Here is a 15,254-nt window from a genome sequence, read left to right on the forward strand (position 1 = left end):
TTGCAATTTCCGGAGTGCGGAGCTGTCCCTTGACCCTGGTTCGGCAGCTCTCCCCCGGCCTTGCGGCCCCAGCATTCCCGGAGGAAGGACAGGAGCGGGAGCTCCCCAGGAACCGGCTTTTCTTTCAAATGCCCAATTGTATTTTCCGTTGCGAGTTCCTTCCCTCCCACCGAGAAAACAAAACCACATCCGGGCTTATTCTGGAGGCCTCCCCAAGGCACAGGCCGCTCATTGCCTGGTTCTGCTCCCTTCTGCGCACCCAGAGCCTCTGAGAGCAGCCCTGGGGGCTCGTTTCTGGGGGAAGGGGCCAAAGAGCTGCTTCCTCCGGAAACCTGGGGGGGGGGGGCAGTCAGTTCCTGTCTGCATGTACCCTCAGGCCCCAGGGCGCTCCTTGAGCAGCCCTGGAACGCCACTGGGAGGGAGGCCTATGGAGCCCAGCTGGTCCTCCTGGCACTCCGGTCTCAGGGGGCTTCCGGCAATGGTGAGGACGGGCCCCCTTTCAGCGCCAGGTCCCTGAGCCCCGATTACACAGGAGAGGCCGCTTGGCCTCTGGCAAACTGCTGCTCTCAACCTTCAAGCAGACACCCATTTCCCAAAGGGCCCCTCTGCCCAAAGCCCCTCCAGTAGAGAAGAAAAAGAAACCGTGCACTTCTCACCAATAAACAAGCTTTTATGAATGAACGAGTAGCAGGGACCCAGCGCGCCCCTTGTCCCCTCACCCCATTGGCAGAATCCGTCGACTCTCCCCAAGCCAGGATCCGGGCCCCCTCCTGCTCAGGCGGCAGCCGCCAAGCCTCGGAGATATTCCCCAGCCAGAGGCAATACGGCCCAGTCATCTGTCCTCAGGGCCACCCTGGCTCCCTCCTCCCCAGCGGCCTCTATTTGCAGCAACAGCTGAGAGCTGGGGGGCAGCCGGATGGCCACCTGGTACCTGGTGGGGGGTGTGGCAGACACCAGGAAAGGCTCCCAGTGCTTGGCCACCAGGGCTTCGAGTGCCGGGCCGTGCCAAGGGCCCCACATGCAACTCTCCGCCCCCTCGGGCAGGCAGGAAGCCCAGAGCTCCTGGAAGGCCCCGGGGGGGCTCTTCTCTGGGGAGGGCGGCAGCAAAGGCAGAAAGAGGTCAGCAAAGGCCACGGGCAGGCTGGGCATCTGGGCGTAGCAGGTGAGACCAGTGGGGCTGGCGTAGAGAACGCTAATGTCCAGGAGGGCAGGGTAGGGGCGCCGGGGCTCCAGGGTCAGCAGCAGCAGCTTGGGGGGAGCTCCAGGGCGAAGGCAGGGGATCCGCAAGGCCTCTAGAGGCTCATAGTGTGGCCCCAGGACACGGAAGCGCAGCTCCAATGAGTAGAGGATCTCGGAGGTCTCCACTGTGAGGCCCAGGACCACAGGGGCCTCCCGGGCCTGCCGGGGCACCCGCCTCAGCTGCAGAGGGGCCCGGGCCTCCTGGACGGTGAGAGCCGAGGCGAAGCCCTCATTCTCCTCCACCAGGGAAGAGCACAGCATGGGCGTGGAGCGTGCCGGGCCCAGGGCCGAGCCCAGCTTGGGCCCCGACAGGTGGGTAAAGAGGCTGTAATAGAGGCGGGCCCGGTCTCGGCTGTCCGGGTCGCGCAGGCCCCGGGCCAGCTCCTGCAGCAGGTTGGCCAGGTCCCCGGGGACGGCCCCACTCGGTCCCGTCCCCCTTAGGAGGGCCCGGCAGGCCCCCAGAAGGGCCTGCTCCCAGGCCCAGTCCCCAGGCTGCCTGAGGGCTGCCCATAGGAAGTCCAAGGTGGGACCCAAGGGCTGGCCCCCTGCCACCTTGGTGAGGATCTGCAGGTGCCAGCGGTGGGCTTGTATCCCCCCAGTCCCAGCCACTGCCACCTGCTGCAGGGCTTTCCCCAAGGGGTCTGCCAACGCAGCTCCCGCCTGCTCCAGAAGGTCAACAAAATGGGGGGCCAGGCAAGGCCGGACGTGGTAGAGCTCGGCAAGGCCCTCTGTGAGCTGGGCCAGGGCCCCTGGGTGGCCGGCCAGGCAGCGAGCAGCCAGGTAACAGGCCCGGAAGCAGAGAGTGGCTGACATCCGGGGAGCCCCTGGCTGAGCCGCCCCCTGCCTCAGGCCGACCAGCAGCTCCTGGAGGTAAGCCAGGGCCGGGGCACCGGTGCCCGGACAGTCCCGGGGGCCGTCAGCCCCGAGCTCCTCCCCACACAGGAGACACAGAAGATGCAGCCGCGCCAGGAGGTCTGGGGGGTCCTGCAGCAGACTGGGCAGAAGACCCGTGGCCAGGCCGGGGGTGAGCAGAACCGGGGTGGTCTCCTCCCCTGCGGCCCCCAAGGGCCAGTTCTCGGGGAAGTGCAGGAGGCAGTGCAGGTAGAAAAGGCGGGCAGGGGGCGGCAGGGCTGGGTGCTGGGCAGCCCCCACCAGTCTGCGCAACAGCAGAGCCTCGTCCTGAGCCGTGAAGAGGGCCTCCCCGAAGGCGTCCTTCAAGGCCAGCACCGCGTGCAGCAGGGACACCCGGGCCGTGCCCAGCAGGCGCACCAACTGGGGCTTCAGCAGGGCTGGGGGCTGGCCCCGGACGGCCCTCAGCACCTGGCTCAGCTGCTGCAGCGTGCGGGCCTGGGCCGGTGGGGTCAGCAGGTAGGAGGCATCCAGCAGCTGGGACACGGCAGCCCGCAGCTCCCGGGCCTCGGGCGGGCCCAGATCCAGGGCGGGGGGCCAGTCGGCTCCCTGGCCCCGGGGTGCCTCCCAGTCCCAGATGTCCTCCCCGGCCAGGCTCCAGTCCCACGGGCCGGGCCGCTGGTCGAGGGGGACCTCCAGGCCCCAATCCCAGGCCTGGCCTTCTCCCCGGTCACTTCTGGCAGCCAGCAGTCCTTGTAGGCCCGCCCGAGCCCCAGGGCCTGCCCGGGCCATAGCCGCCAGGGCATTGCGCAGGGCCAGCACAAAGAGCAGGCGGTGGGGTTGGGTGCCCGGGGCATCCTGCAGAGCCCACAGCAGCCCCAGCTGCCCGGCCAGCAGCCCCGGGCGGCAGCTCTCCAGCTCCCGCAGGCATTCGCACGCAGTGGCCTGGAGGGCTCGCTGCTCGGGGCCCCCGGCCCGGCCCCCCGCCACCCGCAACAGCAGGGGCAGCAGGCGGGCCGAGGCGGCCGAGCTCGGACCCAGGGCCCCGCTGGCCGCCAGGACGCTAGTGGCGGCCAGCAGCAGTGGCCGGTGCAGGGGCCCGGGCCTCGGGGGCAGGAGGGCCAGGGTGTCCAGGAGCGTGGAGGCCGCGGCCTCGGCCCCCCCGGGGTCAGGCCACAGATGCGTGGGGAACTCCAAGATCACAGCCAGCAGAGAGATCTGTGGGGGAGCAGAGCGTCAGGCTGGGACCCCCGGAGGTCACAGGTGGGGGACGAGGAGCTGGGGGTCAGGGGCTGGGTGGAGCTGGCCCACATCCTGGGGATTGGGGGGGGGGGTTTGGGTCAGGAGGCCAGCTGAAAGGGGGTGGGGGAGAAGGGGGGCCCAGGTTGAACAAGGGCCCCGGGGCGGGGGGGGGGGGGGGTGGCTCAGGTTTGAGTGGGGACACCCGAGGGACAAGGTGAGGGGTAAATCCGGGGGCCAACAAGCTGGGGGCCGGGGAGCTAGGTTGGGGGAGGCGCAGGTGGAGGGGCCACTGAGGGAAGTAATGAGGGGCGGAGCCAGGGCTGCCGGGAGGGGAGCTAGGCTTGGAAGGAGGGCCTCTGTTGGTGAGGGGGGAGTTAAGTTGAGGGGTCACCCAGGGGCAGCGAGCTGGGGGAGGGGAATATGTTGATGGGGGGCACGGTCGGCAGGGGGGAGGGGGGCTCCCACCTTGACCACCTCGCTCAGCCGGTCGCTGCGCAGCTCGCTCAGCAGCTCGGCCGCCAGAGCGTCGGCCCCGGCCCGGGCCACGAAGGCGGCAGGACTGGCCCGCAGCGCCGCCAGCGCCCGGGCCCACGCTTCCCCGCTGCGCGGGGCCATGACCCCGGGCCGCGACCCCCGGGCCTCGGCGGCAGCTCACGCGGCGGGGGCGCTCAGACCTCACCTCGGCGCTCCGGCCTCCGCCACCAGCGCCGGCCTCCTTCCTGTTTCCCTCTCCGTCCGCCAGGGGGGGATCTGAGGCCGCGGCACCGATCCCGCCCCGCCCCCTCCCGTCCTCCCCTGCTAGAGCCCGCAGTGGCGTGGGACGGGGCGGGGACGGGACGGAGGGGGCCGCGCGGGCCGCGCCAGGGGGGCCGTGACCTTGCACTCGGGCCGGGCGCTATCTGCCCTTCAGGTGCTCGCGTTAGGGCGGGCGGGGGTGACGAGGCGGGGACGGTGTACGCGGCGGGCGCCCGGCTGGGAAAAGAACGCGGAGGAGGGCGATGGCGGATCGGTCCCGGAAGGAGCGGCCTCGCCTGCGCCTCCCTGGCCCCGGGCGGGCTGAGCGTGCGCGCGGCTCATTAGGCGGCTCCGGCCCGTCTCCCCCTTGGGCATCGAAACCCGGGCGCCGCCCCCGCCCCCTAACGGGACGGCCCGAGGGGGCGGGGCAGTAACGGGGCGGCCCCGGGGGCGGGCAGGCGCCGGCTCGTCGGTTTCGCTGGGGCTGAGTAACTGTCACGCCGCCGCCGCCGCGCGGGGGCCCCGCCTCTCCCCGAAACCGCCGGGCGTGGGCGCGTGGGCGCGGACGGAGCCGGCGCCCGCTGGCCCCCAGCCCGGCTCGGCTCCCGGGACACTCCCCCCATCCCGGCGGGGGGCCCCCCCCCCCGTCTCCCCCCAGTCCCCCTCCCCGGGCTGGCCTGCGGGGGGCCGACCCCCCTCCAGGAAACGGGCCCCCGGGGCCCGGGAGGGACCGAGCCTGCTCCGAGAGCCCCACCTGCGAGTCCCCCGAACCGGTCGGGCCGGGCTGCGAGCCCTGGGCGGGCTGGGCTTCCCAATGGGGACCCCGCCCCGGGCCTGGAGGATGGCCCAGTGCAGCTCCCCCACTCAGGGCAGCCCCCCCAGAGCTGCCGCCGAAGCTGGGTCCTGAACTTGGGTTCCAAAGCTGCCTGGGAGCCGGGAGGGCTGGCCAGAGAAAGCGCCCCCCCCTTGTCCGGATGCCCCGTGAGGACTCCCCTTTGCTCCGTGGCCACCGCTGGCAGTAACCCCTGGCTGGGCCGATCTGCCACAGGGGCTCACAGGAGAGCAGGGAGGGCCCAGTTCTGTCTTTGGCTCTGTTACTGGAGCTCGATTCCACTCAGACCCAAATTCGGGGAAGGGAGACCTGCCAAGGACACTGAGGGTCCCAGTGGCCCACCTCCCTAGGACAGCAGAAAAACCTGACTCCGAAAGGGCCTGAGGGCTTAATGAGCTGGGGGGGGGGGGGTTTGAAGGCAAAAGGGGCCGAATAGTGTTCCCAGGCCCTCCCCGCCCCCCAGGCCCCGGAGCCCAGACAGCAAGACACGTGGGGGTGGGGGAGAGGCCCCAGAGACGCCTGCTGTTTGGGTGGATGGGGCAGGGCGGTGGGCAAAGAGTCCAAGGACTGGTCTGGCAGGACTTGAGTCAGCCCCTGACTCAGCCACTGCTCCCCAGCCACTTCCCCTCTAGGTGCCTCAGTTTCCCTGGATATAAAATGGGGATAATGACTCCCAGGAGGCTGGAGGTGGGGAGGCCTCCCGCTAATTAGCGCCCAAGATGAAAGAGGGAGCCTGGGGAGGAGAGGAAGCAGCGGGAGGGGCTGCCCTGACCGCAGGTTTATTTGACCAGCAGGTCAGATCTGGACCATCGCGTCTGACGCTGCCGCCTGAGCTGCCCGGCCCTGCCTCTGGGGGCAGCTTTCCCCCGGGGTCCCCTTGGGCTGGAGTCAGGAGAAACTCCAGAGCACTGGCACAGGATCTGATCAGGGAACTTCCAGCCTTGGCACGGCCTTTGGAACCAGACCTGGCCCCTTGCCCAGGCACAGCCTGGGATAATCCAGGGGTGTCTGGCTCCTCGGAGAAGGGGAAAAGGTGGGGGCACAGGGCAGCCCCTTCCCCCCCACTTCTTCCTGTCCCTGCCATGGCGCTTCCGCTGACCCCAGAGGGCATGACCTCCATGGTGAGCTCCCATCAGCCCCTAGGCTTCCCGCCTTCCTGGGTCTGGGGGTGTGTGTGAAAAGTCAGGCAAATCTGCATAATGCTGTACAAACTTTAAAATGGGGGTAACCAAGAGCCCCCAACACGGTTCAGTTTCAAATAAGAGCTGGCTGAGGGCACCCAGAAACCCACTAATGACAGCCAATGGTGGGGACCTTCCCATGGACTTGGGGGCTCAGCTGCCTCAAACCCCTCCCCCTCCGATCCATCAGGCACCCCCCTGCCAAATGAGACCATCGTTCTAACTCACTCCCCAGGGTCCCTAGCGCCTCCAGGTCAGACATTGTTTGCCATGTAAAGCCCTTTCTATCAGGGCCCTAACTCTCCCGCCTCTGGCCTTTGCCCTGACTGCCCCCTTGCCTGAGAGGCCTTGGCCCTCACCCCTGTCTTTCAGTCTCTGGGACTTTCTTCAAGGCTTAGCTCACAGCCCACCTTCTGCAGGGGGGGGGGGGAGGGGAGGCGGTCTAGTCCTCCAGTTGTTTTGCTGTACAAAAAGAATCGGACTTTGAAACAGTGTACAATTAGCCTGTGAAGGAAATAAAAAATGCAGGCGGACAAAATTAGAGGGACTGGGAATTCTATGGAGTGGTTCATAGTCGTCTCCCAGAGTTCTTTCACTGGGTGTAGCTGGTTCACTTCATCACTGCTCTATTGGAGCTGATTTGGTTCATCTCATTGTTGGAGAGGGCCACGTCCGTCAGAATTGATCCTCATACAGTATTGTTGAAGTGTACCATGAGCTCCTGGTCCTGCTCACTTCCCTCAGCATCAGTTCGTGTGAGTCTCTCCAGGCCTCTCTGACATCATCCTTCTGGTCATTTCTTACAGAACAATAGTATTCCATAACATTCATGTGCCACAATTTATTCAGCCACTCTCCAATTGATGGGCATCCACGTAGTTTCCAGTTTCTGGCCACTACTGCCACAAACTGTAAAGATACTTTTCAACATTGACTTTTATAAGATTTGGTTTAATTTTTTTCTTCCCTTCTCCCCAAAAGAGTAAGCAATTAGACATAAATTAAATACGTACAATCCTTTTAAACATATTTCCATATTATGTACAAAAAAAAAAAATTAGATGAACAGGAGAAAAACCAGGAGAAAGAAAAAAAATGTAAAAAGGTGCAAGTTCCCCGCTTCGATCCCCATTCAGCCTCCAGAGGTCTCTCGGGACACGGACGCCCACTGGAACCGCACTGTGAGAAGGGCCACAGCCCTCGCAGTTGATCATCACACAGTCTTGTGGTGCACCATGGTCTCCTGGTCCTGCTCCTTTCCCTCAGCATCAGTTCCTGCCAGTGTCCCCAGGCCCCAGTGACGTCCTCCTGCGGCTGGCCGTTTCTTAAGGAATATTCCATAACCTTCATAGAGCATGGTTTTACCCCGGCTGCTGGGCAGCCTTGGCTCCCAGTTTCTAGTGGCCACAAGCGCTTTTGCACATGCAGAGGACCCTTTCGAAGACCCTTTCAGAAAGCAGCACCCCAGGCCCGGTCAGTCCCCAGAGAAGGTCCTGGCTGCGGTCCAGCTCACCTTCCCCCCACTCCTCCTCCTCCAGAAGACAGCCCAGGTTAAATCACCAACGGAGCCGCCGCTAGGCCGTGACCGCGGGTGGGAGAAGCAGCCGGTCTGGCCGTGGGAGGAGGATTGACCGGGCTTGACAGCTCATTGGCGTGCCCGTCAGGCCACAAGCATTTATTGAGCATCTGCCATGTGCCAGGCCCTGGCCCAGTGCCCGTGTTACAGAGAGATAAACAGCTCCTGCCCTCCAGGCCCTCACACTCTGCCGGGCACCCAGCACGTGGGGAACTGGGTCCGGACCAGATCCAGATGGGGCGAAGGGGAAGCTCCGGAAGCAGGAGAAAAGGCCTCCTGTGGAAGGTAGACTTGGAGTGGAGGCTTGAAGAAAGCCAAGAAAATGAGGAAGGAAGAAGTGAGTGAGGGAGGGCATTTCAGGCATCAGGACCGGCTGGTGCAAAGGTGTGGCGGGGAGATGTGTCACCAGCGCTGGTGCAGCTGTGTGGGGATTGCACAATGTGGGGCCAGGGCAGAGGGAGGAGCCTGGTCCGGGGAGCTTTTAGTGCCAGAAGATTTGTATTTGTCTCTAGGTAATGGGAAGCCACTGGATTTTATTTGCTCCATAGAGAAAGGAAATATAATGATGTAAACAATGAATGAAAAAGTAACATTAATACATAAAACTAAAGGGAGGGGAGGTCACATGGGCCAGGAGAGACAGCGACCACTCAGGCCATTGCCCAGGTCCCCAAAGGTGATCGGGCCGGTCCAGCTGGTGTCTGTACTGGGTCTGAGCTTGGGAGACCCGAATCCCGGCCCTCAACAGACCTTCAGGTGCCACATAAGTCAGTGGTCGGTCTTCAACATCAGGCGGGCTGCCCCAGACACGGGCTGTGCTGGGTCACCCTGGGCAAGTCGCCTTACTGCTCTGGGCAGAGTCTTGGTCTGGACGGGTCAGGTGCCAAGTCTTTAATCCAACCAGCTGGCATTGCTCCCTTCCCCCCCTTCCCAGACCTTTTCTCCAGCTCCTTCCCCAGCCCCGAACCAAGGCTCACCCTCAATCCCGGCAGCGGCCTCTGACACTCTCTAGGTGATTTCAGGACCAAGGATTCTGGCTCCCCGTCTCCTGGTGACTCACCCCACCAGTAATGGAAGTGCCTTGAGGGCAGGAAGTAGTGTAGCGTCTAGGACACTGCTTAGTACACAGTAGGCACTTAATAAGTGTTTTTCAAATGTTCAGTGGATGAATGCTTAGCCCCTGAGAGCGGGAGTAATGCAAAAAGACAAATTTCATAAGAGAGCAATTGTGCTTTTCAAGGTTTGCCAAGTGCTTGAGAAATAACGATCAGATGAGATCAGGTACTATTATTTATCCCCACTTTACAGTTGAGGAAACTGAGGCAGGCAGAGAGATCTAATCAGGGCTTCCTGTGTCTAGGGCTAGTGCTCTGGGGAGCCCCGTTGCTTCAAACCTCAGAAAAACTTCATGCAGATCTGAGCTATGTCCAAATGGAAAGGGGTCAGGAGCCCTGCCTCCTCTGTGTGGAAAAGTAATTCTCCCTACTCGCCGTCTCCAAGGCACTTTCCCACTTGTTTGGGCCTTTCTCTGGGCCTCAGTTTACCCATCTTTTACAAAAATACCAGACCAATTCTCAGAGACCGTTTGCAGCTCGGGAGCCGTCATCCTATGGGATGAGGAGGTCACTGGCCACCGGGACCTTCATCCGTTCCCACCTTTGCTTCCTGCCGGCTCACTCTCTGACCCTCTATCTGGTCTGGTCCCCTCTGGTTTCCTTGAATGACTGTGGCCTTTTCTGCTTATAATTACCGCGGCCCCGGGCCCTCGGGCACATGGTCTTTTCTGCCTGCTCCCAACCCAGGTGGACCTGGGGGATGGAGGATCCTCCCCTCCAGGAGCACTAGGAGGACTCTCAGTACTCATGGCCCTTTCCTGCCTTCCACTCAAAGGGCGCTAAAGGCTAATTCTCTTCTTCCTTCTTTCCAGCCACCAGGGAGAAGGACAACCCTTTGGGTTCCTGAGGCTGGATGGGGGCGGTTGGTGAGTTCCAGCCTCCTGGGCCAACCTGAGTTTGGGATGGGACCTTGTGAGGTCCTGAAAGGTCAACAAAGGCCTCAGGACGTCAGGCCAGACCCAGGAAGGAGCCATCCCTGAGGAGAGACCTCCTTGACCCAGCCCATCAGTAGACTGACCCAACAGCCTTGACACCATGTCTCCCAAGCGGCCCCCACTGGCCCTCGGAAGTGAGCGCCCACTCTCCCCAGGGACTGCAGCACAGCAGTCAGAGAATGATGCGGTTGGCAGGACGATGCTTTTGGACTTTGGTCGCCATACGTTTTCAAAAAATTGCTTTGTAAAAGCTCCTCAATACTGATTGGTTACTCAATATGAAGAAGAAATCAATTTTCTCCAGAGGCCTATCATATCTAGCTTTTCTAGGAACCTATTAACCTCCCTGGTTTCTTTCTTGTTTATTTTGTGGTTAGATTTGATCTAACATCCACAAAGATGCCCATTATCACCACTATTATTCAACATAAGAAACAAAAAATAACATAAGAGAAATTAAAGGAATTGGAATAGGCAATGAGGAAATAAAAGTATCCCTCTTTGCAGATGACATGATGATATACTTACAGAATCCTAGAAAATCGTCCAAAAACTTAGTGGAAACAATTCATAGCTTCAGCCAAGTTGCAGGAGATGAAATAAACCCATACAAATCCTTGGCATTTCTATATATTACTGACAAAGCCCATCAGCAAGAGAGAAATCCCACTTAAATTTACTGTAGGCAACCCAGAGAAAGAACACTGGGAAATGAATGGGGACTGCTGGCATTTTTGTTTTTTCTTCTCAGGTTATTTTTACCTTCTTTCTAAATCTGATTTTTTTTTTTTTGGTGCAACAAGAGAACTGTATAAATATGTACACATATATTGTAATGAACATATACTTTAACATGTTTAACATGTATTGGTCAACCTACCCCTTAGGGGAAGGGGGGAGGGGGAAGGAGGTGAAAAGTTGGAACAGAAGTTTTTGCAAGGGTAAATGTTGAAAAATTACCCATGCATATGTTTTGTCAATAAAAAGTTATAATAAAAAAAGAAATTACAACATAATTACTGTACACATAATGTACTGTACAGTACATAATGTATGGTGCAAGATAATTACAAAAAATTACTGTAGACAAAATAAAATACTTGGGGTCTACCTGCCAAGACAAACCCAAGAACTAGATGAACATAATTTTACTTCTCAGACAAAATCGGATCTAAACAATTGGAAAAATATCAGTTGCTCATGGCTAGGCTGAGCTAATATAATAAAAACGACAAATCTGCCTAAATTGGTCTACTTGTTCAGTGTCACAACAATCAAATTGCCAAAATATTATTTTATAGAACTAGAAAAAATAACAAAATTCATCTGGAAGAACAAAAGGTCAAGAATATCAAGAGAATTAATGAAAAAAATAAAAATACAAAGGATGGTGGCTTAGCAGTACCAAACCTAAAATATACATTATAAAGCAGCAGTCATCAAAACCATGTGTTGCTGGCTAACAAATGGAGACCCACATCTCATGCCCCATACCAAAATAAGGTCAGAATGGGTACATGACTTGGGCAGAAAGAATGATACCACAAACAAATTAGGAGAGCAAGGGATAATTTACCTGTCAGATCTTTGGAGAAGGGAGGAATTTATGACCAAAGAAGAAGTAGAGAACATTATGAAAGGCAAAATAGACAACTTTGATTACATTAAATTAAAAAAAAAATTTGCACAAATAAAATCAAGAGAAACAAGATTAAAAGGGGAAAAAAAATCTTTATAGCCAGTATGTCTGATAAAGGACTCATTTCCAAAATCTATAAAGAACTGTGTCAGATTTATAAGAATACAAATCATTCCCCAATTGATAAATGGTCAAAGAATATGAACAGACAATTAATGACAAATATTCAAGGGGATGTGGGAAAACTGGCACACTGATGCATTGTTGGTGGAACTGTGAAATGATATAAGCATTCCAAGAGCAATCTGGAACTATGACCAAAGGGCCATAAACCTGTGCATACTCTTTGACTCAGCAGGGCCATTACTTGGTTTGTATCCCAAGGAACTCAAAAAGGAGGGGAAAGGACCCACATGTGCCGAAATGTTTGTGGTAGCAAAGAATTAGAAAATGAGTGGATGCCTGTCAAATGGGGAATGACTGGATAAAGTATGGCATATGAAAGTAATGGAATGTTAACATTCTGTAAAAAATGAACAAGCTGGGACAGCTAGGTGGCGCAGTGGATGGAGCACCAGCCCTCAATGAGGAGGACCAGGAGTTCAAATCTGATCTCAGACACTTAACACTTCCTAGCTGTATGACCCTGGGAAAGTCACTTAATCTCAATTTCCCCTGGGGGAAAAAAAAATGAACAAGCTGATTATAGAAAGGACTACGTAGATTTACAGGAACTGATGCTAAAAGAAACGAGCAGAACAGGAATACACGGTACACAGTAACAGAAAGAATGTGCCATGGTCAACTATAGCAGACTTAGGGATTCAGAGCATTCCAAGAGATTTTGGACAGAAAACACCGACTGCATCCAGAAAAAGACCCAAGGAAACAGACTGAATGTAAACCAACACATGCTATGTTCCCTTCTTTTTTATTTATTTTTTTAATCTCTCCCATGGTTTTTCCCTTTTGCTCTGATTTTTCTCTCCCAACATAATTCATAAAACAATGTGTATTCACATATATTGTATCTAGGTTATACTGTAACACATTTAATATGTATGGGATTGCCAGTCATCTAGGGGAGGGAGTAGAGGGAGGGAGGGGAAAATTTGGAAGAATGAATACAAGGGATAATGTTATAAAAAAAATTATTAATGCATATGTACTGTCAAAAAATTTATAAATCTAAAATAAAAACAAAAAACAAAAAAAAATGTGTATTAAAAACATAAGTAAAAAGCAAGCAACCAGCTGAATTTAGCTATTGACTACTGAGGTGATGTTAGCGAGCACTGGGCAACTGAAGACAGGAGAACACTGGCGTAGGCCAGATCTCGCGCTCTACAAAAGAAGCCTCACTGGCCGGCAAAGATGGTGGCGGAGCAGAGGAGCTGGTTATCTGGACTGGCTCCAGTGAAGATCAAGGAAGAGCACCAGAGAGATTGGGAAATTCCAGGAGAAACCAGAGAACAGGGGTCCGGGGAGGCACAGAGTCCAGGCTGGAGGCCCAGAAAGGGCACTGGCAAGGGACTGAGGTTGGAACAGAAGCTGTCTGCAGCCAGGGAGCCCAGTGGTTGGAGCCTCTGGCCTGGTGCTAGGAAGGCCCGAGTTCCACCTGGGATGACTCCTGGCCTGGTGATCCTGGGCAAGTCCGGTTTCCTCTCCCTCCCAGGACTGAGATAATCACTGTAAAGCAGTTAAGCTGTTGCCCGGCACACAGCATTGGCCACTGGGACAAGTGTTTCCCATCCAGGAGCCTGAGACCCCACACAGTCCAGACACCTCAGGTTCTGATCTGGCCCACAGACCTGGGCTGCAGCGGGATGCCCAGTGCAAGGAGATCAGAACCAGCCTGGTTCTGTGGTTTGGAACCAGCCCACTTCATCATCTTTGGCTTCCCTGGAGCCCTGCTAAAATCTTAACTTCTACAAGTAGTGGGACCTGCCAGAGCCTTCTCGCTGCTGAGTGTTTCCAGTTGTACGGGTGCAGAGCATGGGGCCTCCTGCCTTAGACTGCCAGCTTCTGGAAGGCAGGAGTTCTCTTCCATTACTCACCCCCTCCCTTGGGCTTGGCAGGTGCCTGTCGTGGCAGGGGCTTTAAAAGCATTCTTACATTCTCACCCCTATCCCACGGGGTCTACTGGACTTCTCACAGGGGCAAGCCCACAGTCGTGCTGCCCAAAGCCAAGCTGACTTTGGAACCTGACACAACTTGGCCCAGGAAGGGGCTCCAGGCGGCTGCTCAGGAGGTGGTCAGGGCCCCGAGGTCCCTGGGAAGCACAGCACTCAATACTCCCCGCTCAAAGCAGCAAAGAGGTCTCTGATTAAGCGAGACTCAGCATTCCCTTCAGAAGTGCACAGTGTCGGACCTGTCGACAAAGTCCCCATGCGGGAGGTAAAACTGGGGGGAAAATAACCAAAAATAGATACACATAATGAGGAAGTGCTGGGGAGTCATGGCTACCCAAGACTCAAACCAGGAAAGGAAAATTCTATAATACCTACAAATAAAACCTAAGGGAATCTATAGCTTGCCCATCAGGGCAAGAAGGGTTCCTGAAAGAAATAAAGCAAGTTTAAGAAAATTATTTTATAAGGTCGAGAATTTCATGGGAATTAATGAAAAAAAAAAATCAGATGAAGGTGGTCTAGCTGTACCTGATCTAGAACTATATTATAAAGCAGCAGTCACCAAAACCATTTTGTATTGGCTAAGAAATAGACTAGTTGATCAGTGGAACAGGTTAGGTTCACAGGACAAAATAGTGTATAACTCTAGCAATCCAGTGTTTGACAAACCCAAAGATCCCAACTTTTGGGATAAGAATTCATTATTTGAGAAAAACTGTTGGGAAAACTGGAAATTAGTATGGCAGAAATTAGATATGGACCCACACTTAACACCATATACCAAGATAAGATCAAACTGGGTCCATGATTTAGGCATAAAGAATGAGATCATAAATAGATTAGAGGAACAGAGGATAGTTTATCTCTCAGACCTGTGGAAGAGGAAGGAATTTATGACCAGAGGAGAACTAGAGATCACTATTGATCACAAAATAGATTTTTATTACATCAAATTAAAAAACTTTTGTACAAACAAAACTAATGCAAACAAGATTAGAAGGGAAGTAACAAACAGTTAAAGTTTCTGATAAAGGCCTCATCTCAAATATACAGAGAACTGACTCTAATTTATAAGAAATCAAACCATTCTCCAATTGATAAATGGTCAAAGGATATGAACAGACAATTTTCAGATGATGAAATTGAAACTATTTCCACTCATATGAAAGAGTGTCCCAAATCACTACTGATCAGAGAAATGCAAATTAAGACAACTCTGAGATCCCACTACACACCTGTCTGATTGGCTAAGATGATAGGAACAAATAATGATGAATGTTGGAGGGGATGTGGGAAAACTGGGACACTGATACATTGTTGGTAGAGTTGTGAAAGAATCCAACCATTCTGGAGAGCAGTTAGGAACTATGTCCCAAAAGTTATCAAACTGTGCATACCCTTTGACCCAGCATTGCTGCTATTGGGCTTATATCCCAAAGAAATACTAAGAAGGGGAAAGGACCTGTCTGTGCCAAAATGTTTGTGGCAACTCTTTTTGTAGTGGCTAGAAACTGGAAGATGAAGGGATGTCCAGCGATTGGAGAATGGTTGGGTAAATTATGGTATATGAAGGTTGTGGAATATTATTGCTCTGTAAGAAATGACCAGCAGGATGAATATGGAGAGGCCTGGAGAGACTTAAATCAACTGATGCTGAGTGAAATGAACAGATCATTATACACTTCAACAACAATACTGTATGAGGATGTATTCTGATGGAAGTGGATATCTTCAACATAGAGAAGATCTAATCCAGTTCCAGTTGATCAATGATGGACA

The 15,254-nt window shown here is 55.4% G+C and overlaps 1 protein-coding gene across 1 annotated transcript; it reads right to left on the minus strand.

The window, feature by feature from the left end:
• Window positions 1–649: 649 nt before the first annotated feature.
• On the minus strand, window positions 650–4,477 carry AP5B1 (adaptor related protein complex 5 subunit beta 1). Its single transcript, XM_074276537.1, has 2 exons — window positions 3,796–4,477; window positions 650–3,306 (listed from the first exon to the last, which is right to left on the minus strand). The coding sequence occupies exons 1-2, from the start codon at window positions 3,943–3,945 to the stop codon at window positions 775–777; spliced, it is 2,682 nt and encodes an 893-aa protein (XP_074132638.1). The 5' UTR covers window positions 3,946–4,477; the 3' UTR covers window positions 650–774.
• Window positions 4,478–15,254: the final 10,777 nt, after the last annotated feature.

Source organism: Sminthopsis crassicaudata, chromosome 6 (assembly GCF_048593235.1).
Source record: "Sminthopsis crassicaudata isolate SCR6 chromosome 6, ASM4859323v1, whole genome shotgun sequence".
NCBI lineage: Eukaryota > Metazoa > Chordata > Mammalia > Dasyuromorphia > Dasyuridae > Sminthopsis > Sminthopsis crassicaudata.

What these genes read in the sequence shown, in the direction of transcription:
- AP5B1 (XM_074276537.1), bottom strand. Translation starts at nt 3,945, where the DNA reads ATGGCCCCGCGCAGCGGGGAAGCGTGGGCCCGGGCGCTGGCGGCGCTG. An exon ending in GGCTGAGCGAGGTGGTCAAG is followed by an intron (nt 3,307 to 3,795) that starts GTGGGAGCCCCC and finishes GCTCCCCCACAG; the next exon opens with ATCTCTCTGCTGGCTGTGAT.